At 40.4% G+C, this 27462-nt stretch overlaps 1 protein-coding gene across 3 annotated transcripts; it reads right to left on the bottom strand.

Moving 5' to 3' along the window:
* Positions 1-263: 263 nt before the first annotated feature.
* LOC139533044 (zinc finger protein 135-like) lies at positions 264-26459 on the bottom strand. 3 transcript variants are annotated; one of them, XM_071331240.1, is made up of 4 exons: positions 26362-26459; positions 24022-24268; positions 5554-5802; positions 264-2747 (listed from the first exon to the last, which is right to left on the bottom strand). In XM_071331240.1, the coding sequence occupies exons 2-4, from the start codon at positions 24122-24124 to the stop codon at positions 1300-1302; spliced, it is 1800 nt and encodes a 599-aa protein (XP_071187341.1). In that variant the 5' UTR covers positions 24125-24268; positions 26362-26459; the 3' UTR covers positions 264-1299. The 3 variants fall into 3 exon arrangements, 2 of the variants coding, with proteins under 2 accessions (XP_071187341.1, XP_071187342.1); XM_071331241.1 differs by having other exon boundaries at positions 26396-26453; XR_011666682.1 differs by lacking the exons at positions 264-2747; positions 5554-5802 and adding an exon at positions 13925-17288.
* Between the last annotated feature and the right edge of the window lie 1003 nt (positions 26460-27462).

The following is a 27462-nucleotide window of genomic DNA, read 5'->3' as shown; positions in this document are numbered from 1 at the left end:
AGCTTCCTCTCTGGTTCCATTCCCCAAGAGTAAGTGGATCATACTTGAATTGTGGTAGTAATATAGTCTCTGGACTTTGGCACCATAGAAAACACATTACAATTATACATTGACAAAATAAATGTTATTTTATTTAACTTTTACTTAAATATGAAATACATGTCCTTTATCCTGAAAACATTATTTGTATGTATTGTAGAACATACAGGGGGCTAGCTAATTGGCATGTAGAGGTGTAGTGACATGTATTGAGTAGATACATAGACATTTAAATTAGTTTTAATAACATCAATTAAACAAAAAACATTGCATTGTCTGTATAGATAACCCAAAGTTTGACCAGCACAAATTCAAGTAGAATATGTATTTTTCATTCGCACATCAATTAAGTTTAATGCAGACATCCAAATACATCCATCAATGACGAAAATAATACATCTATTTAAGACAATTTAATAAACATGTTTATCGTTTCAAAGTATGTATATCATTAAACAAAAGTTGCTTAGTAGTAAAAAACAAAACAACAAAAAAACAACCAAACTAAATGGTGAAAACTGATCACACCATCTCTATCTGATACATGTTGTATCTACTAACTCATTCCCACAGAAAACTGATCATCACACCATCTCTATCTGATACGTGTTGTATCTACTAACTCATTCCCACAGAAAACTGATCATCACACCATCTCTATCTGATACATGTAGTGTCTACTAACTCATTCCCACAGAAAACTGATCATCACACCATCTCTACCTGATACATGTAGTGTCTACTAACTCATTCCCACAGAAAACTGATCATCACACCATCTCTAACTGATACATGTTGTATCTACTAACTCATTCCCACAGAAAACTGATCATCAAACCATCTCTACCTGATACATGTTGTATCTACTAACTTATTCCCACAGAGTACCACACAGTCAACAGTCAGACTACATTGTTTCAACGTAAGAAGCCTCGTAGGATATTCAACCCTAAGGCCAAATCCAAGGTACTCTCAATATCTTTAGAGTAGAAACTAACAAAACACACCAAAACTGACAAGGTGCAGACTGATCAGTAAAGAGAGGCTAACATTCTATAACACTCCCTTTCCTCTGCACAGTTCTCTCACAGTGAGAAACAATAGGATCCCAATAGTGTTTTATTCTTTCTTAAATGTTATCAAATTCACTGTTACCACTTAATTTATGAGATGAGAATGAAGTGATGTAATGACTTTACTCTTAGCTGGTCTGAGAGAACTGATGAGGCTTCTCTCCTGTATGTATACGCTGGTGACATTTTAAAAGGTATCTAAATCGGAAACTCTTCCCACAGTCAGAGCAGAAGTGAGACTGTCTATATGTATTCGCTGGGGACATTTTAACTTTTCCAATTGGGAGAAACTCTTCCCATAGTCAGAGCAGAAGTAAGGCTTCCCTTCTGTGTGTGTTCTCTGATGAACTGTTAGCTCAGTTGATGTTTTGAAGCACTTACCACAGTCAGAACAGGAGAATGGCTTCGCTATGTGTATTAGTTGGTGACTTTTTAACTTATCCAATCGGGAGAAACTTTTCCCACAGTCAGAGCAGGAGTAAGGCTTCTCTCCAGTGTGCACTCTCTGATGAATTGTCAGAGCTTGTGATGTTGTGAATCTCTTCCCACAGTCAGAGCAGAAATAAGGCTTCACTCCTGTGTGTGTTCTCTGATGAACTTTTACCTCAGTTGATGTTTTGAAGCACTTACCACAGTCAGAGCAGGAGAATGGCTTCGCTATGTGTATTAGTTGGTGACTTTTTAACTTATCCAATCGGGAGAAACTTTTCCCACAGTCAAGGCAGGAGTAAGGCTTCTCTCCAGTGTGCACTCTCTGATGAATTGTCAGAGCTTGCAATGTTGTGAATCTCTTCCCACAGTCGGAGCAGAAGTAAGGCTTCACTCCTGTGTGTGTTCTCTGATGAACTTTTACCTCAGTTGATGTTTTGAAGCACTTACCACAGTCAGAGCAGAAGTAAGGCTTCTCTCCTGTGTGTGTTCTCTGATGAACTGTTACATCAGATGTTGTGGTGAAGCATTTTCCACAGTTAGAGCAAGAGTATGGCTTCTCTCCTGTATGTACACGTTCATGTACTTTTAAGGTATCCAATCGGGAGAAACTCTTGCCACAGGCATAGCAGAAGTAAGGCTTCTCGCCTGTGTGTGTTCTCTGATGAACTTTTACCTCAGTTGATGTTTTGAAGCACTTACCACAGTCAGAGCAGAAGTAAGGCTTCTCTCCTGTGTGTGTTCTCTGATGAACTGTTAGATCAGATGTTGTGGTGAAGCATTTTCCGCAGTCAGAGCAAGAGTATGGCTTCTCTCCTGTATGTACACGTTCATGTACTTTTAAGGTATCCAATCGGGAGAAACGCTTTCCACAGGCAGAGCAGAAGTAAGGCTTCTCTCCTGTGTGTGTTCTCTGATGAACTTTTACCTCAGTTGATGTTTTGAAACATTTGCCACAGTCAGAGCAGGAGTAAGGCTTTTCTCCAATGTGCACTTTCTGATGAATTTTCAGAGCTTGTGATGTTGTGAATCTCTTCCCACAGTCAGTGCAGGAATACAGATTCTCTCCTGTGTGTATTTTTAGGTGTATTTTTAGCTTTGATAGAATTGGGAAAATCTCACAATGTGGGAGGTGGTGAGACCTCTTAGCTCTGTGATCTTCCTGCTGTTGCTCTCTGGATGTAGAGAATGTCTCAACATGGTCTCCTGTGTGAACAACATCAGAAGAACCAGTCAGTGAGATACACATATGACTTCATATACAGTGCCTTCAGAAAGTATTCACACCCCTTGATTTTTTTCTACATTTTGTTGTGTTTCAGCCTGATTTTAAAATTGATTAAATTGAGTCATTGTCCTACACACAATACCACACACATACAAGGGCATGGATACATGACTAGATATTGTTGTAACAACATGAATTCTACTACGACTATGTACCATCTGAATATGAATACCACATCTGTAGATTCTAAACCAACAGTTGGAGGACAGATCACCTGGAGGACAAATGGAACTAAACCACCAGTTGGCCAGAAAGTGTTATATATGGGAGGCCTGTAAAAAGAATTTAGTCCTTATACCATATGTGTCAGCCGAATACCCCATATGTGTCAGCGGAATACCCCACAACGCCGGCAGAGTACCCCACAACGCCAGCGGAGTACCCCACAACGTCAGCGGAATACCCCACAACGTCAGCGGAATACCCCACAACGCCGGCAGAGTACCCCACAACGTCAGTGGAGTACCCCACAACGTCAGCGGAATACCCCACAACGTCAGCGGAGTACCCCACAACGTCAGCGGAATACCCCACAACGTCGGCGGAGTACCCCACAATGTCGGCGGAGTACCCCACAACGTCAGCGGAATACCCCACAACGTCAGCGGAATACCCCACAACGCCGGCAGAGTACCCCACAACGTCAGTGGAGTACCCCACAACGTCAGTGGAGTACCCCACAACGTCAGCGGAATACCCCACAACGTCGGCGGAGTACCCCACATCGTCAGCGGAATACCCCACAACGTCGGCGGAGTACCCCACAATGTCGGCGGAGTACCCCACATCGTCAGCGGAATACCCCACAACGTCAGCGGAGTACCCCACAACGTCAGCGGAGTACCCCACAACGTCAGCGGAATACCCCACAACGTCAGCGGAATACCCCACAACGTCGGCGGAGTACCCCACATCGTCAGCGGAATACCCCACAACGTCAGCGGAGTACCCCACAACGTCAGCGGAGTACCCCACAACGTCAGCGGAGTACCTCACATCGTCAGCGGAATACCCCACAACGTCAGCGGAATACCCCACATCGTCAGCGGAATACCCCACAACGTCAGCGGAATACCCCACAACGTCGGCGGAATACCCCACAACGTCGGCGGAGTACCCCACAATGTCGGCGGAGTACCCCACAATGTCGGCGGAGTACCCCACAACGTCAGCGGAATACACCATTGCGTAGAGACCAGTGTCTGGCCCTACTGGAGCCATCTCTCCCTGGTACCATATAGAACAGAAACATTAACTCATGCTCTGGAATGCTCTTTAGGTTTTATCACCCAAAAGACATCATAAATCTTCTCTGTCAGTGTTATCTCCCAGAGGCCCATCCTCAGTAGAACACACACACAATAGTTAAGAATACTGTATTCTGTCGAATAAAACAACAATTTGATGCAATAAAAGTATTATAACATAATCTTAAAATTTTCCACCATAATACTTATGTAAATTAGATATTTCTGCATTTTTTTTTTAAACATTTCAAAAAAACATGTTTTGCCTGTCATTATGGGGTATTGTGTGTAGATGGCTCAAAAATCCATTTTGAATTTAGGCTGTAACATAAAATGCGGAATAAGTCAAGGGGTATGAATACTTTCTGAAGGCTCTATACTGTACAATACAAAAGGGGAATACAACTATTCTAAAAGTGGACAACAGCTGATTGCAAAAAGGAGTGAAAATTCAGACCCATATAATCCTCCTCTCACTATCACAAGGGTTAGTAACTACACAGACTCATTTCATATCATCCTGCACTCACTATCACAAGGGTTAGTAACTACACAGAATTATTTCATATCATCCTCCACTCACTATCACAAGGGTTAGTAACTACACAGACTAATTTCATATCATCCTCCACTCACTATCACAAGGGTTAGTAACTACACAGAATTATTTCATATCATCCTCCACTCACTATCACAAGGGTTAGTAACTACACAGAATTATTTCATATCATCCTCCACTCACTATCACAAGGGTTAGTAACTACACAGACTAATTTCATATCATCCTCCACTCACTATCACAAGGGTTAGTAACTACACAGACTCATTTCATATCATCCTCCACTCACTATCACAAGGGTTAGTAACTACACAGAATTATTTCATATCATCCTCCACTCACTATCACAAGGGTTAGTAACTACACAGAATTATTTCATATCATCCTCCACTCACTATCACAAGGGTTAGTAACTACACAGAATTATTTCATATCATCCTCCACTCTCTATCACAAGGGTTAGTAACTACACAGACTCATTTCATATCATCCTCCACTCACTATCACAAGGGTTAGTAACTACACAGACTCATTTCATATCATCCTCCACTCACTATCACAAGGGTTAGTAACTACACCGACTCATTTCATAGAACTTTAAAACACTGGCAGTTTGTCTAATTCACTTCTTTAGTCTACTCTCTGAGCACTCCAGATAGCCCAGTGAATAAAACAAATGCAAGTGTCAGTAGCATGAAATAACATCTACCTTCTCATTGAAACAGTTCATCATGAAACAGTTCTACTGCAACGTTTCATACACAGTGGGAAGTTGGAATGAAAAACAAGTTTTGTACAGTCTGGTGTTCTTCAGGGATGTGATGTCAGAATGACAGAATTCACAATAGCAATAGACTGGGTCATAACTTATGGAGGTATAACCTATGAAGGGAACTTATAGATAGAATCTGCTCTTACCATCATTAACAGATGTCCCAATCTTCTCCTCTTCTTCTTCATCTTTAATGTCAACATTCAGCTCCAGTGTTTGACTGCAGTCTTCCAGCTTCACTGATGCCATCTCTGGATCCTGCAGTGTAAACTGGGCTGCACTGTCACAATCAGGACCCAGTGACTGTAGGTTTGGACTCAGTGTGGAAGGAGAGAGGCAGCCTGAGTCTGTTCTCACTGTTGATGTTACCGGCCTCAGACTTGACCTGAGTCGGCCTGTAGTTATAAAGAGAAACGGACAATAGTTATTGTCTTTTAGTTCTGGCACTTCCTTTATTCTCAAAAAAAATATATTTTTATTTTTATTTTTGTTCAATTATCTAATTTCAATAGATCAGGTAGCTAAACATGACAACAAAACATGAATTCACATTAGACGAGTGCACACTTTAAATTACACGTAAGAAAACTTTAGGCGTACATTTTTTTTAACTTAAAAGTGCAACTGACAGCGTTTGTACTACCTTTCAGACATGAAAGTGACACAGACAATCATAATATCAGTAAAAAATATCTAATTCCCATTTCATGACGTACACTAAGGCATTGTAGGTAGAATAGATGGATGCAGTTCAATGAATAATTCATATAATTTACCAATACATTTATTTGATTTAATATTAAGAGAGGCCCACAGACTCCCACCCAGAGAGGCCCATAGACTCCCACCCAGAGAGACCCACAGACTCCCACCCAGAGAGACCCACAGACTCCCACCCAGAGAGACCCACAGACTCCCACCCAGAGAGACCCACAGACTCCCACCCAGAGAGACCCACAGACTCCCACCCAGAGAGACCCACAGACTCCCACCCAGAGAGACCCACAGACTCCCACCCAGAGAGACCCACAGACTCCCACACAGAGAGACCCACGGGAGCAACCAGGGTCAAGCGCTCCGCCCAAAGGCAGGTCGACAGCTCTCCCGAACCAGCGACTTATTGGCCACCGGCCCAAACTCCCAACTGCCAGGCCACCAACCATCCAAGATCCCCCTACAGTTCTCTGAGAGCTGCCCCTCAGCCATCCGAGAACACCCCTGCTTTTGCACTTTCGATTGTGTACACCAGCTTCAAACAGCTGAAAATACAGTATTTTTGGTTATCGGAAAATATATTTCACAGCGCTTTAGATGGTACAATGATTCTCTACACAATGACTGCTTGATTTGTCACAAACTGAGATTAGGAAAACTGTTAGAATTTTAGCAACCAGGAAATGGCAGAGCATATTGCACCTTCAAGTACAGTGGTGGGGAAAGTTATTAAGTAAAGTTATAACATCAAATTCCTTATATTAAGCAAACCAGAAGGCACCATTCTGTCAGGGAAAATGTATGGGAGCAGAAAGTACATATCTTGGTCCCGCATTATTTCAAGTGTATCTTATGAAGGCTTCATAAAGCATTCATATAGGCTTCATAAGCACTACATAAATGGGTCACAAATCATCTATAACCGTATTTCATGCTCTATAAAAGGATGAATAAATGTGAACAAAATAACTGTGTGACAAAACCATAAATTTAAGCCACATTATGGACATTTATTGAGCATGATGTTACGGCAAACAACGTTTCCACTCCAAGAATGAGATACGGTAAATTAATGTAATTAACACAGTAAATTACTGTAATTAACCCTTGCATTAACAAGCGCTCATTGTTACTGTAGCCTGCAGATCTTCCTTTTTTCACAGCTTTCACAAATCCTGTTGTGAGTTTGTGATATAATTTTATTTGCTTCCATTTAGTTTCAAAATTATATTATTATAATAACATGCCAAAAAACAATGTAGCTTTTTTTTAATATCTGGAAGTGGTTCTGCTTGTACAACTCAGTAGTTTGTCATCCTAAATATATATATCTCTGTCTATGCTCCAATTTGCCCATATTTCTTGGAGGTCCTGAATGTTTCTGTGATACTATCAACTCTGCAGTATTAGGCACATCTGTAACGGTGTTATAACACCTCAAATGAATATCACTCTACTTAAGGGTTAAGGAGTCTGTGCACACTATAATGACTTATGACATGGTTATGACACCCATCATTCCATGTTATAGTTAAGTAATAAGGGATGAGAACCCAGGGATTATCGTGTGATAACTCCCTTAGGGTTTATGGTAGAACATTTACAAGATTATGTTGTAATACTGTTTGTTTATGCATCGAATAAGGTTTCTCAGTACTCTCTCATCTGTGTCTGTGTGGACCGAGTTGGGCCTCTGGGGCTGGCAATTGATTTATGATAGCTTGGTGATAAAAGCTACAGCCTGCATTCCATAGACTTGAGTTGGTGTTTGTGTACTACGAGGTACCAGGGAGGAGATGTCTCTGGTCTGGAGAGCTGATGAGAAGAACCCCGTCTTGGGGGCCAAGCCCTGGTTTCTATACAATGACAACAGTCTTCACAGCAGATTCTGATGTGAATTATTCATTTAATTTTATACAAATGATAACTTTGACCCATTCGACATATCTGTTGTTTGTCATGTATTCAGGAGGATGTGTCGTTGACAAGCTCCATTATTGCAATAATTAATAATACACTTTGATTGTTTTGAAAAAAATCTAATAAAAAGTCTCCCTTGGTTAGAAATGTTCCCCAACAGGCTGTTCTTAGGCACAAGGCAAATAATGACATGTTTTCATTAAAACCATTATTTAAAAATCAGTACATACATTATATTCATCCTCTCACCAGACAATGGGTGTGATAGTAAATTCACCCTGGCAATCTACTCCACTTTTCAGAGCACTCTAGTTTGACAGTGGTAGAGCGCAGAATAACTGAGGAATTTACGAACGCCCTAAAAATCGGGTTGTTATGACAGGCAGTGGCGATTTTAGCATGTCAATCTTGGTGGGGCAAAAAAAACATTATTTTTTTAGACGCATGCCAGCGAAGAAACTACAACACTAAACAATACATAAAAATGCACTATAACATTTCCCACAAACTGTTAGGGTCTACAGAAAGCTGTCCCAACTGGGGAGCCTATGGCTGACTTGCTTAAATAAATATGGTTTCTACTGACACCTTGTGGATTTGTGTAACTGGATAAGAACCGCTTTTCTCCTTCAATAATAATGAATGTCGACATGAGTTGAAACATTCACAAACATTATTACATTTATGTTCTGTACATTCACAATGTTTGTTCTTCTATAATTAACACTTAGCTCTTAAGTATAAGCAAGTTCATGCAAACGAGCTGCGATGAGGCCTATTCGTTCATCAATTTCTAAATGGACAGCGACAGAAATTCAGATAGATATTAGTTCAGATAAATTCAGCAAGATGTTGAGGCCTCAACTTTACTCTTCGTTAAGTCACCACAGAGCGAGAGACCCAGACTCAGCGGTGAGCCTACCATTTGAAGTATTTTATTTGTCCTATGTGGTCTAAAAAGGAAGGACAATGCAATCACGAGGATCCACTTTTATAGACAATATACAGACGCACTGAAAGCACATTGAGCAAACAAAACTACCCTTGCAATATGAACTGGAATAACATGGGTCTATTACTGAACTGTCTGTTGAACAAGAGACTGTCACTGGCAACCATGGTTACAAGGAGGGGATACTATAATATAATGTTATTGGGTCTGTAACTTACCACCCTTCTCGTAGAGAAAAGCACCAGAGATAATTATAACACACAAAGTAAGAAAAACAAATGAAATGCATCATTCTAACACTGCCTAAAATGATGAATAAGATACTAATGAGATGGACCTTTATGAGCAATATAACAATGCTGATGTACAAACTATGACATAAATGAAGATAAGCGGGTAAGAGGAAAGCCGTCATTTCCATTAAGACATGAGCGAGCTGAGACAGATGTAGCCTATACGCCACCTATTTGTTCAGCACTTTTGAAATGGACAGCGACATCATTCAGAACATGGGCCATTCTTACAGTATCCTCCCTGTACACCAAGTCAAAACAGGAGGATAAATTAACAGGGGTACATAAGCAGACAATGAAAGTTCTTACAATGGGGGCAGGCTGTTACAATATTAAATTAAATTTTTCTAAAACAGGCTATCTGTGCACCACCAAGTTAGAACAATAGGCTAAGTTCTTAGGGGGGAAAGGGTACTCAATTCTTAGGGTGAGGCACATGAGCTACTAACATACACTTAGTATTACTTTGGCATTCTCTGGATGAAGTCATACTGGATTGACAGCATGGCCAAAGCATTTAACCTTTCTGGTCCATGGAGTTGCGTATGAAGGTTTTTATCCTTTTAAGGTAAAACAGTTTCTCTCTGACTCGGTAGTTGTCATCGGAGTGGTGATGATGATTTTGAGAAGAGAGACCGTCTCAGACAAGGCCTCCTGCAGGTTATTCTCGTGGAGTGATTTCAATAAAGAAAGTGCTGTCTTTCCAGTGTGCAGCTCAGGATGCCGGTAGACAGTGAACAGCTCACTTTTCAGCTTCTCCTGGTTGCCCACAAGCCATAGCTGGGTAGAACACTGGAGTTCTGCGGTCGGGAAGGAATCCTTCAGTAGCGTTTGGACACCACGTACATTACCACTCATCAGCGCTGACCAATCGTAGGTTTGTGCAACCAGCTTCTCCTTGACATTCAGTGGAGCTAGTACTTGTTTGATGTTGTTCGAGAGGCCAACACCAGTTTTGTCCTTCACCTCTACAAACACCTCTCACACACACTGTTGTCTGGTGTTGGAATCGGCTAAACTTTGAACATTGAGATATTAAATAAATGATAGAGACAAAGCCTTGAATAGAAAGAGTTTGTAAAAAGCCAGAAGGCTTTGGAATGTGTTTGATGGAGGAGAGGAGAGCGATGTGTTGATATAGGGAAGACAGATGGATATCTGTGGGTCAGGGGGTGAGAGGTGAGGTCAGTTCCCCTTAAGGGAGTAATCAGGGTTGCTATCTGGTTACCTTCTTTCCTGTGGAGCCATAAACTGTAAGGAAGAGGAGTGTCTGAAGTAGGATGTATATAAACTGTGATGTTTGAAATGTTTTGTCTGATTTCAGATGCACAGAACCTTTGGGAAGATTGGTTAAAGCTTCTCTAGTGTTTGTGAGTTATTTACTCTGAAAAATAAGAACCTAATAGTTGGCGATTTGTAATCAAAGAGTCCAGATCAGTGGAACAGGAGCCGGCACAGCAAATAAGGTAGGCAAGTTCCTACACCTGTTACCACTCATTTTGACATCTTGGGGAGATGAGAATCGTAGGCTGAATAATTATAAAATACGGCCTTTTGAAGCCTGAGTTTATTCAAAAGGCCCATTGTGTAACGACCGGTCGTAGCTTTATAGTAAATGGTAAGGCCCGGAAGGTAAACTCATACAGGCTGGTACCTGTAAGGTAAGTCCTAGGGGGTAACTCCCTAGCAGGTTGGTTCCTGCTAGTACTATAAAGTCAATAGTAAATCCCAGTAGATTAATACCTGTGATTACTATTAATATAGGGTGAGTCCCAGAAGGTAAACTCACGCAGGCTGGAACCTGCGAAGGGTAAGTCCTAGGGGGTAAATACCAGTGGGTTTGGTTCCCTGCATAGCTATAACAGTGTGAGAGCCTAGTTGTATTGGCCATAAAAGTGTGAATGGAAGGTTAGTTGTGTGCCCTGTTGGGGGCGGTAAACCATGGCAGATTATGTGGAAATAGGAAGACAAGTGTGAATAATTTTGGTGAAGTGTTATCAATAATAGGGATATTGGAGGAGATACGGCACAAAGACATTAAGAAATCCGCATTCTCCAGTAATAGATTCGCAGACGTTTATGGTATCGGTTTTAATACAAGGTATTAAGTGCCGTGTCCAATTAATTATTATCCAGGGAAGTGTGTAGTGCGATGTTAGAAAGTAGTTAATAGATGGTGTGTATAATCGACGGGAGTAAACTTCTTGTGGATCAGTGGGACGCTAGTGTACCATCTCGACAACTTCCGGTGAAATTGCAGAGCGCGAAATTCAAATTACAGAAATATTAATATTTAACATTCATGAAAATACAAGTGTCATACATCAGTTAACTTATTTGGTCTAATAGGGGGCAGCATTTTCACTTTTGGATGAATTTCGTGCCCATAGGGAACTGCCTCCTACTCTGTCCCACATGCTAATACAGTGGGGAGAACAAGTATTTGATACACTGCCGATTTTGCAGGTTTTCCTACTTACAAAGCATGTAGAGGTCTGTAATTGTTATCATAGGTACACTTCAACTGTGAGAGACGGAATCTAAAACAAAAATCCAGAAAATCACATTGTATGATTTTTAAATAATTAATTTGCATTTTATTGCATGACATAAGTATTTGATCACCTACCAACCAGTAAGAATTCCGGCTCTCACAGACCTGTTAGTTTTTCTTTAAGAAGCCCTCCTGTTCTCCACTCATTACCTGTATTAACTGCACCTGTTTGAACTCGTTACCTGTATAAAAGACACCTGTCCACACACTCAATCAAACAGATTCCAACCTCTCCACAATGGCCAAGACCAGAGAGCTGTGTAAGGACATCAGGGATAAAATTGTAGACCTGCACAAGGCTGGGATGGGCTACAGGACAATAGGCAAGCAGCTTGGTGAGAAGGAAACAACTGTTGGCGCAATTATTAGAAAATGGAAGAAGTTCAAGATGACGGTCAATCACCCTCGGTCTGGGGCTCCATGCAAGATTTCACCTCGTGGGGCATCAATGATCATGAGGAAGGTGAGGGATCAGCCCAGAACTACACGGCAGGACCTGGTCAATGACCTGAAGAGAGCTGGGACCACAGTCTCAAAGAAAACCATTAGTAACACACTACGCCGTCATGGATTAAAATCCTGCAGCGCACGCAAGGTCCCCCTGCTTAAGCCAGTGCATGTCCAGGCCTGTCTGAAGTTTGCCAATGACCATCTGGATGATCCAGAGGAGGAATGGGAGAAGGTCATGTGGTCTGATGAGACAAAAATAGAGCTTTTTGGTCTAACTCCACTCGCCGTGTTTGGAGGAAGAAGAAGTATGAGTACAACCCCAAGAACACCATCCCAACCGTGAAGCATGGAGGTGGAAACATCATTCTTTGGGGATGCTTTTCTGCAAAGGGGACAGGACGACTGCACCGTATTGAGGGGAGGATGGATGGGGCCATGTATCGCGAGATCTTGGCCAACAACCTCCTTCCCTCAGTAAGAGCATTGAAGATGGGTCGTGGCTGGGTCTTCCAGCATGACAACGACACGAAGCACACAGCCATGGCAACTAAGGAGTGGCTCCGTAAGAAGCATCTCAAGGTCCTGGAGTGGCCTAGCCAGTCTCCAGACCTGAACCCAATAGAAAATCTTTGGAGAAAGATTCCGTATTGCCCAGCGACAGCCCCGAAACCTGAAGGATCTGGAGAAGATCTGTAGGGAGGAGTGGGCCAAAATCCCTGCTGCAGTGTGTGCAAACCTAGTCAAGAACTACAGGAAACGTATGATCTCTGTAATTGCAAACAAAGGTTTCTGTACCAAATATTAAGTTCTGCTTTTCTGATGTATCAAATACTTATGTCATGCAATAAAATGCAAATTAATTACTTAAAAATCATACAATGTGATTTTCTGGATTTTTGTTTTAGATTCCGTCTCTCACAGTTGAAGTGTACCTATGATAAAAATTACAGACCTCTACATGCTTTGTAAGTAGGAAAACCTGCAAAATCGGCAGTGTATCAAATACTTGTTCTCCCCACTGTATATGCATATTATTATTACTATTGGATAGAAAACACTCTGAAGTTTCTAAAACTGTTTGAATGATGTCTGTGAGTATAACAGAACTCATATGGCAGGCAAAAACCTGAGAAAAAATCCAAACAGGAAGTGAAAAATCTGAGAGTGGTCGTTGTTAACTTCTTGCCACTAGGGGGGTGCCATTTCGACATAGTCCAAATTCGTCTCCAAATTAAACTGCCTCGTACTCAATTCTTGCTCGTACAATATGCATATTATTATTACTATTGGATAGAAAACACTCTCTAGTTTCTAAAACCGTTTGAATTATGTCTGTGGGTGAAACAGAACTCGACTTAGAGCAATTTTCCTATGTGTATGTCAGAATTCAGAATTGTACTGGCTGTTCTGAGACCTGTGTATTAATTTGCCTGTCCTCTATTGGTTGAGATGCACTGCATACGCCTTCCCCTGGGTGTCAGCGAATAGGGAGACTTGAAATGGAGTCTCTGCATAGTTCCCAAAGGTTATAAATTGATTGGAATCACGGTGGCCAATCTTTTGGATCTTCGCTCGGGCGCACAGAGGAGCTTTGCGTATCGTTGTGGAAGCTCTGGTTTTAGCTCCTTAGATAATTCCGGTCATGTTTTTTATTCGATATAAGCTTTAAAGACATCCTAATCTTGTTATTTTGAACCGAATTATTTCAGTTTATATCAGTTTATTGCGATTTTCTGGCATTTCTTTGTGACGCACTTTCAAGAGTTGGACACTTTCCCTGTACATGCCGAACGTTAGTGGCCATTTCGACAGGACAAGAGGACATCTTTCGACCAAAAGACGATTAGACCAGAGAAAGGACACATTGGAAGCTGATGGAAGCTCAGCTAATAGTAAGAACTATTTATGCTGATAAATCGTTGTTCTGTTGAAAAATGTTAAACGCATAAGATGCCATTTTTTGGGGGGTAGCTTCGCTTTGGCGCAACTTGTATTGCGCAGTAAGGTTAATTTTAAAAATGTAATTCAGCGATTGCATTAAGAACTAATTTGTCTTTCAAATGCTGTCCACGCTGTATTTTTTTGTCAAGTTTATGATTATTTAATGATTAGACTAAGTCACTCTCCAAGATGGCGCCCGACATTTTCTGCCCAGTTTAGCTACTTTTCTCATTGTATAACCACGATTTGTGATGCTAAATATGCACATTTTCGAACAAACTCTATATGCATTGTGTAATATGATGTTACAGGACTGTCATCTGAAGAATTCTGAGAAGGTTAGATGAAGGTGAAAAAATTAATATATTTTGGTGGCGATAACGTTATCGCCCCCTTTGCCTTGATTTTTTTTTTTTTTTATCCCATTTTCTCCCCCCTTTTTGTGGTATCCAATCGCTAGTAATTACTATCTTGTCTCATCGCTACAACTCCCGTACGGGCTCGGGAGAGACGAAGGTCGAAAGCCATGCGTCCTCCGAAGCACAATCCAACCAAGCCGCACTGCTTCTTAACACAGCGCGCCTCCAACCCGGAAGCCAGCCGCACCAATGTGTCGGAGGAAACACCGTGTACCTGGCCCCCTTGGTTAGCGCGCACTGCGCCCGGCCCGCCACAGGAGTCGCTGGAGCGCGATGAGACAAGGATATCCCTACCGGCCAAACCCTCCCTAACCCGGACGACGCTAGCCCAATTGTGCGTCGCCCCACGGACCTCCCGGTCGCGGCCGGCTGCGACAGAGCCTGGGCGCGAACCCAGAGACTCTGGTGGCGCAGTTAGCACTGCGATGCAGTGCCCAAGACCACTGCGCCACCCGGGAGGCCCCCCTTTGCCTTGATTTAATGCTGGGGTGATGTTAGCTCATGTGGTATGCTAATATAACGATATATTGTGTTTTCGCTGTAAAACACTTAGAAAATCTGAAATATTGTCTGGATTCACAAGATCTGTGTCTTTCGATTGCTGTAGGCTGTGTATTTTTCAGAAGTGTTTTAGGATGAGTATTTTGGTAATTGACGTCGGTCTCTGTAATTATTCCGGCTGCTTCCAACGCTATTTCAGATTGCAGCTGCAATGTACAACTGTGATTTATACCTGAAAAATGCACATTTTTCTAAAAAAACATATCCTATACCATAAATATGTTATCAGACTGTCATCTTATGAAGTTGTTTCTTGGTTAATGGCTATATATATCTTTATTTAGTCGAATTAGTGATAGCTACTGATGCAGGAAAAAAATGGTGGACAAAAAAAAGTTGTGTCTTTTGCTATGGTGGTTAGCTAATAGAAATACATATTTTGTCTTCCCTGTAAAACATTTAAAAAATCGGAAATGATGGCTGGATTCACAAGATCTGTATCTTTCATTTGGTGTCTTGGACTTGTGATTTCATTAACATTTGATTATATGATATCCCTGTCGCTTTAGGCTAGGCTATGCTAGTCAGCTTTTTTGATGGGGGGGATCCCGGATCCGGGTTTGTGACTCGTGAAAGGTTAAAGTCATCGCCTATTCAATTCCCTGTAATATATGGATCTGTTTGCACTTCATACGCCTTCCACTAGATGTCAACAGTCAGTAGAACGTGGAATGAAGCTTATGCTGTGTTGTGGGACCGGATGGGAGGGGAATGAGTCAGTGGTCTGGCAGATTGCCAGTTCTTGGTCGTGCGCTTTCCTCATTATATCGTCTTGCGTTCCATTACTTATAGAGACTGAAAAAAATTCTCTTATAACCTTATTGGATATAAATGATAACAACATCCTGAAGATTGATTCTCTACTTACTTTGACGAGTTTATTCGACCTGGAATATAACCTTTTGAAGTTTTCGTCCGACGTTTGCCTGCATCTGCGCGAGCGTTTGGACACGTGCACTACACATGCTAGTAAAATTAGCTAATTGGACATAAGTAATGGACATTATCAAACAAAACAACGATTTATTGTGGAACTAGGATTCCTGGCACTGCATTCTGATGAAGATAATCAAAGGGAATATTTATGATGTAATTTCGTATTTCTGTTGACTCCAACATGGCGGAGAAATGTTGTTACTATCTGAGCGCCGTCTCAGATTATTGCATGGTGTGCTTTTTACGTAAAGTTTTTTTTTAATCTGACACAGCGGTTGCATTAGGAACAAGTGTATCTTTAATTATATGTAAAACATGCATCTTTCATCAAAGTTTATGATGAGTATTTCTGTTATTTGACGTGGCTCTCTGTAATTACTCCGGATATTTTGGAGGCATTTCCGAACATGGCGCCAATGTAAACCGAGATTTGTGGATATAAATATGCACATTATCGAACAAAACATAAATGTATTGTGTAACATGATGTCATATGAGTGTCATCTGATGAAGATGTTCAAAGGTTAGTGATTAATCTATTTCTGTTTTTTGTTACTACTATCTATTGCTGGGAAAATGGCTGTTTTTCTGTGGCTATGTACTGAGCTAACATAATTGTTTGATGTGCTTTCCCCCGTAAATCCTTTTTGAAATCAGACATGTTGGCTGGATTCACAACATGTGTAGCTTTAATTTGGTTTCTTTCATGTGTGATTTCATGAAAGATTGATTTTTATAGTAATATATTTGAATTTGGCGCGCTATATTTTTTCTGGATTTTGGCCAAGTGGGACGCTATCGTCCCACCTATCCTAGAGAGGTTAAAAGCTTAACTTCTTGTTAATACAGCCTCTGTGTCAGATTTCAAAAAGGCTTTACGGCGAAAGCACACCATGCGATTATCTGAGGACAGCGGCCAGCACACAAAAGCATTAAAAACATTTTCCAACCAGGCAGATGCGCCACAAAAGTCAGAAATAGCGATAAAATAAATCACTTACCTTTGAAGATCTTCTTCTGTTGGTACTCCAAAAGGTCCCAGCTACATCACAAATGGTTGTTTTGTGCGATAAAGTCCTTTATATCCACAAATACTCAGTTTAGCTGGCACGCTTCTTTCAATAATCCACCGGTTTCCCTCCTTCAAAATGCATACAAAATTAATCCCAAACATTACCAATAAACTTTTCCAAACAAGTCAAACAACATTTATAATCAAACCTCAGGTACCCTAATACGTAAATAAACGATCAAATTTAAGATGGAGAATCGTTATTGTCATTACCGGAGATAAACAACAAAGTACGCACATTCACCAGTATGCGTAACAAACACTACAGCCAAAATGGGAGCCACTTAGAAAAACTACAAATTCTAGCTCATTTTTCCAAAAACAAGCCTGAAACTCTTTCTAAAGACTGATGACATCTAGTGGAAGCCATAGGAACTGCAATCTGGGAGGTTTTCCCTTTATGTTAAAAATGACAGCCATAAGAATCAATGGTGGGCTGAATTTTTTTTCTTTTTCTGGATGGTTTGTCCTCGGGTTTTCGCCTGCCATATCAGTTATGTTATACTCACAGACATCATTTTAACAGTTTTAGAAACTTTACTAACTTTAGAAACTTTTCTATCAAAATCTACCAATTATATGCATATCCTAGCTTCTGGGCCTGAGTAACAGGCTGTTTACTTTGGGCGCGCTTGTCATCCAGATGTCAAAATACTGCCCCCTAGCCCAAAGAGGTTAAGAAATCTAAGATACCCTGAACAACGTCGGGAGTGTTTAGGGAATAATAACTATTGATAATGGCGACAAACGGACCTGTTTCTCCCTGTAATATAGAGATAGCAGAATTTAATCAAGCCATGGAGGCGCTTAAAAAAGCATTCTACCAATTCGGCTGGAATATGGGAAAAAGTTTTGCAAATTAGATACATTTGGACAATATTTTCCTGCTGACAGTGAATTCAAATCAAATAAAGAATTCGGAGAGGCAATTATGACTTGGCACAAGGACATAAAAACAGAATCAAAAGCTCAATATACCAGCGTTTTAATGTCAGCATTCTATCAACAGAAAATGTGTAAACCCATAAAGTGTAACACCAGTACTTTACTACAGAAGGCCTGGGAACGGGAGTGTATTGAAAAAAATTGCGCTTCTGCTTTAATGACGGGGTTGAACCCTCTGATCAAAACGGTAATTGCGGGGATAGTAGATGTATTCAAGACAATGTTTTGAGAGTGGAATATGACTCCGCTCACCTTGCAGACGTGCGAGGGGTTAATAGGGCCATAGAGGAAATCGCTAACAATAGTTTCAATGGCCAGGATAAAACGAAGAAACGTAGCGATAAAACATCAAAACGTAAGGAGAGGGCTCCCTGTTTTAGGGACTATCGAACATTGGAAGAATGAGTGTAAGGTGATACTGGAAGCTAGTGCATTAGCAGGAAATGCAGCTATACAAGAGTTTGCATCTTTTTCAAAAGAGCAACAACTAATCGTTTTGAGGTTAGCAAGAATGGAACTTTCACCTAGCGGTGTATAGTTCCTGTTCGATCGATAAGAGGTACATAGAAATTACATTTTCTATGTGATGGAAGACGTATTAGATCAGGTTTACCTTAACTTTAATTGAAGTACCGATTGGATTTACAAATAGTCCCACGTGGTATCATTTAGCATTGAAACAAATCGTTAAAAGGGTGTCAAATGTAGGTTCTGTGTTGGTACAATACGTGGATGATTTGTTATTAGCGTCAAAAGACAAAGAAACTCTTATGCGAGACCGCACCACATTGGTAGACAATTTGGCGGAACGGGGTCATAAAGCATCGTATGACAAAGCACAACTAGTAAAGCAAAAGGTATTTTGGGGTTTTACATTTCTACGGGCAAGATACACATTACCCGGGAACGGGAAGAAAACCCTGCGTTCTTTGGCACGGACAAACACTCCTCGCACGCTCAGGAAAACTTTATAGGAGTTTTCAATTTTGTTAAACATTTTATTCCGTCATTCTCTGAAATTGCTGAGCCGCTTACAGAGTTGTAGCTAGAGACCAAGTGATAAACTGGGAAACAGGTAGGGGGTATCTGAAAGGTTCAGTCCTAGACTTATCAGTAAAACACGAAGACAATAGGAGAGCAGGAGACAAATTCCAGGCAACAGCTATTCTCACAGCAGTCGCTGTAGGGACAGTAACAGAAGGAGCAGTAGTAGAAGTGTAGGATGCTATATTAATAGCATGGAATTGGACTACTGCACAAAGGAGGGGTATTGTGAGACTATAGTCATGAGCCATGTTGGAAGTAGCAATGGTTACTGTAGTAGCATTGTTGGGATATCAGTATGTGACGACTCATGTCACATGGATTGGTTACTGGTAACTGGGGGACCGATGGGAGGGCAGGGGATGCTGTTATTCAAATATCACAAATGATGTTGTCAGGAAATGACCCATGTGTTGCAGTGTGCATATCCTCAGGTGGAACCAAGATATAACCAAGGGCACGGGCTGAATTCTGGAGATTGAGTGTATATCAAGAAACACCAGGAGGGGGTGTTGGAACAGCATTGATTTGAGAGACAGGCAGGGTTGGCAGAATGTGCTAAAGCAGTGAATAAAGCAAACTTAAAAGAGTAGGCTTCTAATGTTAACATGCATGAAACCAAGGCTTTTACGGTTACAGAAGTCAACAAATGAGGACACCTGGGGAGTAGGAGTGGAGCTAGGCACTGCAGGTCCTGGATTAACCTCTACATCACCAGAGGAACAGAGGAGAAGTTGGATAAGGGTACGGCTAAAGGCTATAAGAACTGGCCGTCTAGCACGTTCGGAACAGAGTAAAGGGAGCAGGTTTCTGGGCACGATAGCATAGAATCAAGGCATAATGTACAGACAAAGGTATGGTAGGAAGAGAGTACATTGGAGGTAAACCTAGGCATTGAGTAATGATGAGAGAGATATAGTCTCTAGAGACGTTTTAACCAGGTGATGTCATCTCATATGTGGGAGGTGGAACAACATGGTTGGTTAAGGTATATTGAGCAGGGCTAGAAGCTCTACAGTGAAATAAGACAGTAATCACTAAGACAGGACAGTAATGGACAAGGCATATTGATATGAGGGAGAGGCATGCGTAGCCAAGTGATCGTATGGGTCCAGTGAGTGGTTGGGCTGGCTGGAGACACGGCGATTCAGACAGTTAGCAGGCCGGGGCTAGCAAGCTAGCATAAGGGCCTTAGCCTGTTGGGGATGGGGGCGCTGTTTAGACTATTTATGCTAACTTGGCTAATTTTTGAAACGGCTTCCCACAAAATCCTTGATCGTACAATATGCATATTATTATTATTATTGGATAGAAAACAGTCTATAGTTTCTATAGGAGTTGAAATTTTGTCTCTAAGTGGAACAGAGCCCATTCTACAGCAATTTCCCTGACATGGAGTCAGATTTGAGAAATGTTGGCCACTCTTCTGAACTCAGTTAAAAGGGCACTGTCGTTGCTATGACTATACGGACACTTCTTACGTCTTCCCCTGGATGCCTTTACGTGATGACGATTCCAACGGGGTCGATTGCACGTTCACAGGACCTACAAATGAAAAAACCCTGAAGCTAGTCATTCTTTGGGAGCTGCGTCATGAGCCTAGAGGACACCGGCGCGCACCTGTTCCAAGCGTTAGTTTAGCCTGTTATATTTCTCCGGTCATCTTTTCACTCGTTATAGGAGTTAAAAACATCATAAGGTAGTTAATTTAAAGCGTTTTATAGCAATTTATATCCGTTTAGTGCGATTTTGGGACATTTATTTTTGCAACGATGTGAAAAGTTGGGCACGCTTTTCAGTTCATCCCGAACGCAGTTGACATTTCCACATGGCAAGAGGACAGCTTTCCACCAAAAGATGATTTCTCCCAAGAAAGGATCCTTTGCCCAAGATACTGATGGAAGAACAGCTCAAGGTAGGACATTTTTATTATGATAAATCGTGTTTCTGTCGAAACATTTTAGTGGCTTAGGACGCCATGTTTTTTGACGTAGCTTCGCTTGGCGCAAACTGTATTGAAAAGTAAGGATAAATTAAAAAATGTAATAACGCAATTGTATTAAGAATTAAATTGTCTATCAATCCCTGTCCACCCTATATTTTTTAGTCACGTTTATGAGTATTTATGTATAAGAGTAGATCACTGTCTAAGTGGCGCAAGGACTTTTTCTTTACCAGCTTGTCTACATTTCACATTGTCTAACCATGATTTTGGTGGCTAAATATAAACATTTTCGATCAAACTGTATATGCATGTTGTAATGTGATGTTACAGGAGTGTCATCGGAAGAATTCTGAGAAGGTTAGTGAAAAAATTAATATCTTTTGGCGATGTTGACTTTTATCGCTCACTTTGGCTAGAATCAATGCTGGGCTGCTAATTGCTATGTGCTAAGCTAATATAACGATTTATTGTGTTTTCGCTGTAAGACACTTAGAAAATCTGAAATATTGTCTGTATTCACAGGATCTGTGTCTTTCGATTCGTGTATGCTGTGTATTTTTACGAAATGTTTGATGATTAGTAGTTAGGTAAACACGTTGCTCATTGTAATTATTCTAGTCCATTTGTGACGGTGGGTGCAATTGTAAACTATGCCATCTACCTGAAATATGCACTTTTTTCTAACAAAACCTATCCCATACCATAAATATGTTATCAGACTGTCATCTAATGAGTTTTTTTGTTGGTTAGGGGCTATAAATATCTTAGTTTAGCCGAATTGGTGATGGCTACTGGTGTTGGTGGACAAATAAAAGATGGTGGATTATGCTAATGTGTTTTTAGGTAATAGATGTACATCTTTACATATTGTGTCTTCCCTGTAAAACATTTTAAAAATCGGAAATGTTGACTGGATTCACAAGATCTGTGTCTTTCATTAGCTGTATTGGACTTTAATGTGTGAAAGTTAAATATTTTAAAAAAATATTTTTTTTGAATTTCGCGGCACTGGTTTTTCAGTGGGGGGGGGGGAGGGGTGCCGCTAGCGCCACGCTGATCCTAGACAGGTTAGAGGGACGTCGCGATGGGGGAAAGTCTGTTTTCGTCTCCCCGTGCGGTGACGTCGATAGACCAGTCGTGGAATTAGTAGAGTTCCAAGTAGCAGAGGGGTCCAAGTCCAATTGGAAAAAAGTGGTATAGTGGTCCAAGAAACTGGCCGATGGATCAGCTAACAGTCAAATATGTTCTAGATAGCTAGCAGGCCGCGGTTAGCAGAAGGGGCCTTCAGGGTACGACGCGCCCTAGGGGCCTGTTGGGATCCTCGGACAGATTATGTCGGTATTCCAGTCTTGAAGGCTCGGCGGGGTTCCGTGCCCCATACCGGCAGTAGAAGGGGTCCGGATATTGTAGCCGAGGAGTGGGCTTCAGGAGTAGCCCAGGAGCCCTAGCCGGAAGATGGGTCTAGCATGGGCTAGCTCCAGGCTAGTTGGTGCTTGCGCCGGGACGGAAACGTTAGCCAGGAGTAGTCAACCCGGGTTGCAGTTAGCTAGCTGCGATGGTCCAGATGAAAAGGTTCAGAGTTTGTGGGGATATGGAGAGAAAAATAGGTCCGGTATGCTTCTGGTTTGAAACGCGTTGTACGAACTGGCGAGAGCTTTCCGAGCTAAAGGTTAGCTGATGACCTCTAGCAGTGGTTAGCTGACTGATAGCTGGTAGCTAGTTAGCTTCAGTTGAGGTATTCCAGTTCGGAGGTAAATAGAAATACTTTAGAAAAAAAACAGATGCACTGGGTGAGGCGGGTTGCAGGAGAGTATTTTGAAGTTTTAAAATATTAAAAAGAATGCGAAGAAAAAGATATAAAAAGATATATACATGGGACGAGACAGACGTCTGACTGCTACGCCATCTTGGATACAGTTAATGGGTTAATGCATCATATGTTAGAGGATAGAGTCACTCGTCACGTTCATATGCATGGCACAGTGGAGACACAACATGTTACACAGGTCAGATAGTCTAGTAGCATGGGGAAATATTGTCTAGAGAAGCTTTTTTCCAGGGCAGATTAGAGTTATAAATGGACTGGCCGGGCTGTGGGACAGCGGATGTGATAAATCTAATGGAACTATTTACAGGCATTATGTGTGGATTGTGGTGATAACTCCTTGCTATCAACCAATCAGCATCAGGGATCCAAACAGCCCGTTTTATAATGTGACAAAGAGATTGGTAAATGATATGCAGACACTTATGTAGCATGTAATAGAATAGGACATAAGTTGTCATGCAGACTGTGTAATAGCAGTTGTTATAACAGTAGACATTAGCGCATATGACAACAGGATAAACAGTCATCTATAAACACCCATTATAAACTAGTTTCATAAGATTTTTTGCCGTTACTCATTACTGTTGTTATATAGGTGTTATAAAAGGGTTTATTAACACATGACTAAGGACACCTACAGTAAAGTGTTACCCCAACTTCTCCTGATCGAAAAGCATTGTAGAGAATTAAAATTAGAATGAGTGTATTTCCTGAATTGACTGGAATTCAAAATGGAATTGACAGCAACCGTAGCAACTACAGACTCATTTCATAGAACTTCAGAACACTGGCAGTTTATCTACTTCACTTCTTTAGTCTACACTCTGATAACTCCAGATAACCCATTGAATAAAACACATGCTGACAATACTGGTGTCAAACCATGCAAGTCTGAGTAGCATGAAATAACATCTACCTTCTCATTGAAACAGTTCTACAGCAACTTTCAACGCACAGTATGAAGTTGAAAGGAACAACAGTCTGAAGTTCTTCAGGGGTGTGTGAGTCAGATAACTTATCTAGATAGACTCTGTGCTTACCATGAGAAACAGATGTCCCAATCTCCTCCTCCTCTTCTTCATCTTTAATGTTGACATTCAGCTCCAGTGTTTGACTGCAGTCTTCCAGCTTCACTGATGCCATCTCTGGATCCTGCAGTGCAAACTGGGCTCCACTGTCACAATCAGGACCCAGTGACTGTAGGTTTGGAGTCAGTGTGGAAGAAGAGAGGCAGGCTGGGTTTGTCCTCACTGTTGATGTTACCCTCCTCAGACTTGACCTGTCGGCCTGAAGTAATAAAGAGAAACGGACACAAAAGTTATTTTCTTGACAGTTCTGGCACGTTCTTTATTCTCTAAATATAAATTATATTTGTTCAATTATCTAATTTCAATAGATCAGGTAGCTAAGCATTGACAACTCAACATTCATTCCCATTAGACACAAAGTGCACACTTTAAATTACACAACGTAAGTGCACTTAACCTATAGTAGATTTCCTACATTTACATAAATGCATCAATTACTCAAAAAAACATTTAGAACAAGGTTGCAGTTTCTTTTGATTTTATTGGGATATATTTTACTTCCCATTTGGACTATTCTTCCAAGAGTCCTTAAAACATTAAAAACACAATTTATAATGCGATCACATTTTCACATATAACACACTGTTACAAAGAGACATAACACACTGTTACAAAGAGACATAACACACTGTTACAAAGAGACATAACACACTGTTACAAAGAGACATAACACACTGTTACAAAGAGACATAACACACTGTTACAAAGAGACATAACACACTGTTACAAAGAGACATAACACACTGTTACAAAGAGACATAACACACTGTTACAAAGAGACATAACACACTGTTACAAAGAGACATAACACACTGTTACAAAGAGACATAACACACTGTTACAAAGAGACATAACACACTGTTACAAAGAGACATAACACACTGTTACAAAGAGACATAACACACTGTTACAAAGAGACATAACACACTGTTACAAAGAGACATAACACACTGTTACAAAGAGACATAACACACTGTTACAAAGAGACATAACACACTGTTACAAAGAGACATAACACACTGTTACAAAGAGACATAACACACTGTTACAAAGAGACATAACACACTGTTACAAAGAGACATAACACACTGTTACAAAGAGACATAACACACTGTTACAAAGAGACATAACACACTGTTACAAAGAGACATAACACACTGTTACAAAGAGACATAACACACTGACATATTGACCAGATAAATACTCTTAACAGTCTGAAAGTTGGATTGATTCTTCCATAGTCCTGCATAACCTTCCAATGTATTATAATTAAATGATTTTAAAAGTACTGTTTGAATTTATATATTGAAAGGTTTCTGGTTCGCTCAGATAAATTATTCAATTTCGTTATTGCTCTGAATCTAAATGTTATTTTGCCTATTTCTCGTTTCTGTCTGGATAACACAGATTGTGGACAATCTATTCCTGGTATTGACTGAATGTCTGTCTCTAACCAACTGAATACTGGTGTGAATAGAGTTTGTCCGTTTTAAATGGTGTGCATTGTGAAATAAAATAAACATGTTTTTTTTTCAATTATCTTGTTGATTGATCAACAACCAAGAGCATGGTGCCTGACTACAACAGAAGAACCATATCTCTACCTTAAAACAATCCTTGTTGCTTTGTTCTGTCCAATCTGCAGCCTCTGAAATTTTACTTGCTGATGCACGTCCCCAGACCACAGAACAGTAGTTCACCTGACTCACAATTAATGCTTGGGTTGTTTGCTTAAGAATCTTTCCTGGTAAATATTTAGCTATCCTTCTGATCATGCTTGCAATTTAGGCAGCACTATGTACTATGCTCCTGAATAATCATGTCTTCACTGTATTATTTCACCTCACAAAAATCTATTGTATTTCCCATTTGTCACAACATATTAACAATCATAGATAAAGATAGAAACACCTGAATGTCTGAATATTGTTACACATGTAAAAATAAAAAAGTGAACCCGCGCTGCCTGCACTGAATTCAGTTGACGTAGACAGAAGGGGAGCCGCCATTTTACCATCCCGTGAATTTTACACAAAACCATTAACGAACTCAAAAATAGCAAATGAATAGATTTTTTAAATGAAATTAGCTTTACTAAATGATGTTCATTCACTCTGCCAAACCCAAAGTCTCTAGCTATGTGACTTATAAAATAGTTATGCTCACTCGGCTTGACACAAACAATACACGTAAAACCTTTACCAAACGTGACAATACCTTAAAGGATCTGTTACCCAGCACGTTATGACATGTTCTTTCGATATTACAAAGTTTAAACGAGCTATTACATACCTGTAATAATAGACACAAAATATATCGTCTTTACCACACAATTATGGCGCCTTCCCGGAACTTCCTGTTCCACCACTACAACAGAGGCAGTGTTGCCAACTCCTCAGTAAGGAAAGTAGCTATTGGCTGTCTTTTTTTTAATATTTGTTTTTTATTAACAACAAATCAATACAGGAAGTACATGAGGGAACACAAGTATATATGAATAATATACAATGGATAATTGGGCTAGGGGGTACAATATCACATTACACAAGGACCTTATTAAGGGACATACATACACTTATAATTCTAACAGCTTTTTTATTAGTAGAGTATTTAATTGTCTTAAAATACAGTTCAATTTCGTGTTTAAGGTAAGAAAATGTTTTTTTTATTTGTTAATATGAAATTTGGCCAAAAGAATAACGAAATGAATCACATAAAAATGTTTCAGCTTATTTCTATCATAGGTAAAGACTCCAAGCAGTACATCTCTCCACAATAGTGTAAGTTCTTCATAAATGTGTTCAATTATAAACCTACTGATGTCTTGCCACAGTTTTCTTACATGAATACAATGCCAAAAAAAGATGCAACACTGTTTCTGGGTGGTCATTACAAAAGGAGCAATTTGAGTTGATGTTTTCCTTAAACTTCTTCATATAGTGGTTGGCAGGATAATATTTATGAATAATATTGAAGGAAACGTTCTTACTTTTGTTAACAAGTAGGTATGTGTGTGGCAACATCCAAACTTTTTTCCAACAGATATTATCAATAAATCCATTCCAATAAGGCATGACATAAGGTATAGATACAACATCCTGCTGAAACAAGGTTCATATCGCTTTGTTGTTGAATGGACGAAAAGAGAAACAAATCTTTCCTACTGATGAGTCAACAGGGTCAATAGAAGGTCGGCTCTGAGGGTCAGGTCTTGACACGTTCCTGAATAATAAAGCAACACCTGAGGGAATGGCATCTAAAACAATTGCAAAATCTTTAGGTGTTACAGGGACCTTGTAAAGTGATAAAAATTCCTTAGAACTGAGTAAAAGACCCTCTGCATTTACCAGTTGGCTCACCAATAGGATATTATTTCGGGAACCAATATTCCAA

The sequence above is a fragment of the Salvelinus alpinus genome, chromosome 10 (genome assembly GCF_045679555.1).
Source record: "Salvelinus alpinus chromosome 10, SLU_Salpinus.1, whole genome shotgun sequence".
NCBI classification, from domain to species: Eukaryota; Metazoa; Chordata; class Actinopteri; order Salmoniformes; family Salmonidae; genus Salvelinus; species Salvelinus alpinus.
This window is presented reverse-complemented; position numbering and strand designations above follow the sequence as displayed.

Bases quoted from the DNA above. Each gene is read 5' to 3' on its own strand.
- LOC139533044 (XM_071331240.1), bottom strand. From the start codon at position 24,124: ATGGCATCAGTGAAGCTGGAAGACTGCAGTCAAACACTGGAGCTGAAT. The intron at 5,803-24,021 runs GTAAGCACAGAG...TTATAACTACAG, and splicing joins TGGGACATCTGTTTCTCATG to GCCGACTCAGGTCAAGTCTG. The intron at 2,748-5,553 runs GTAAGAGCAGAT...TTGTTCACACAG, and splicing joins TGGGACATCTGTTAATGATG to GAGACCATGTTGAGACATTC.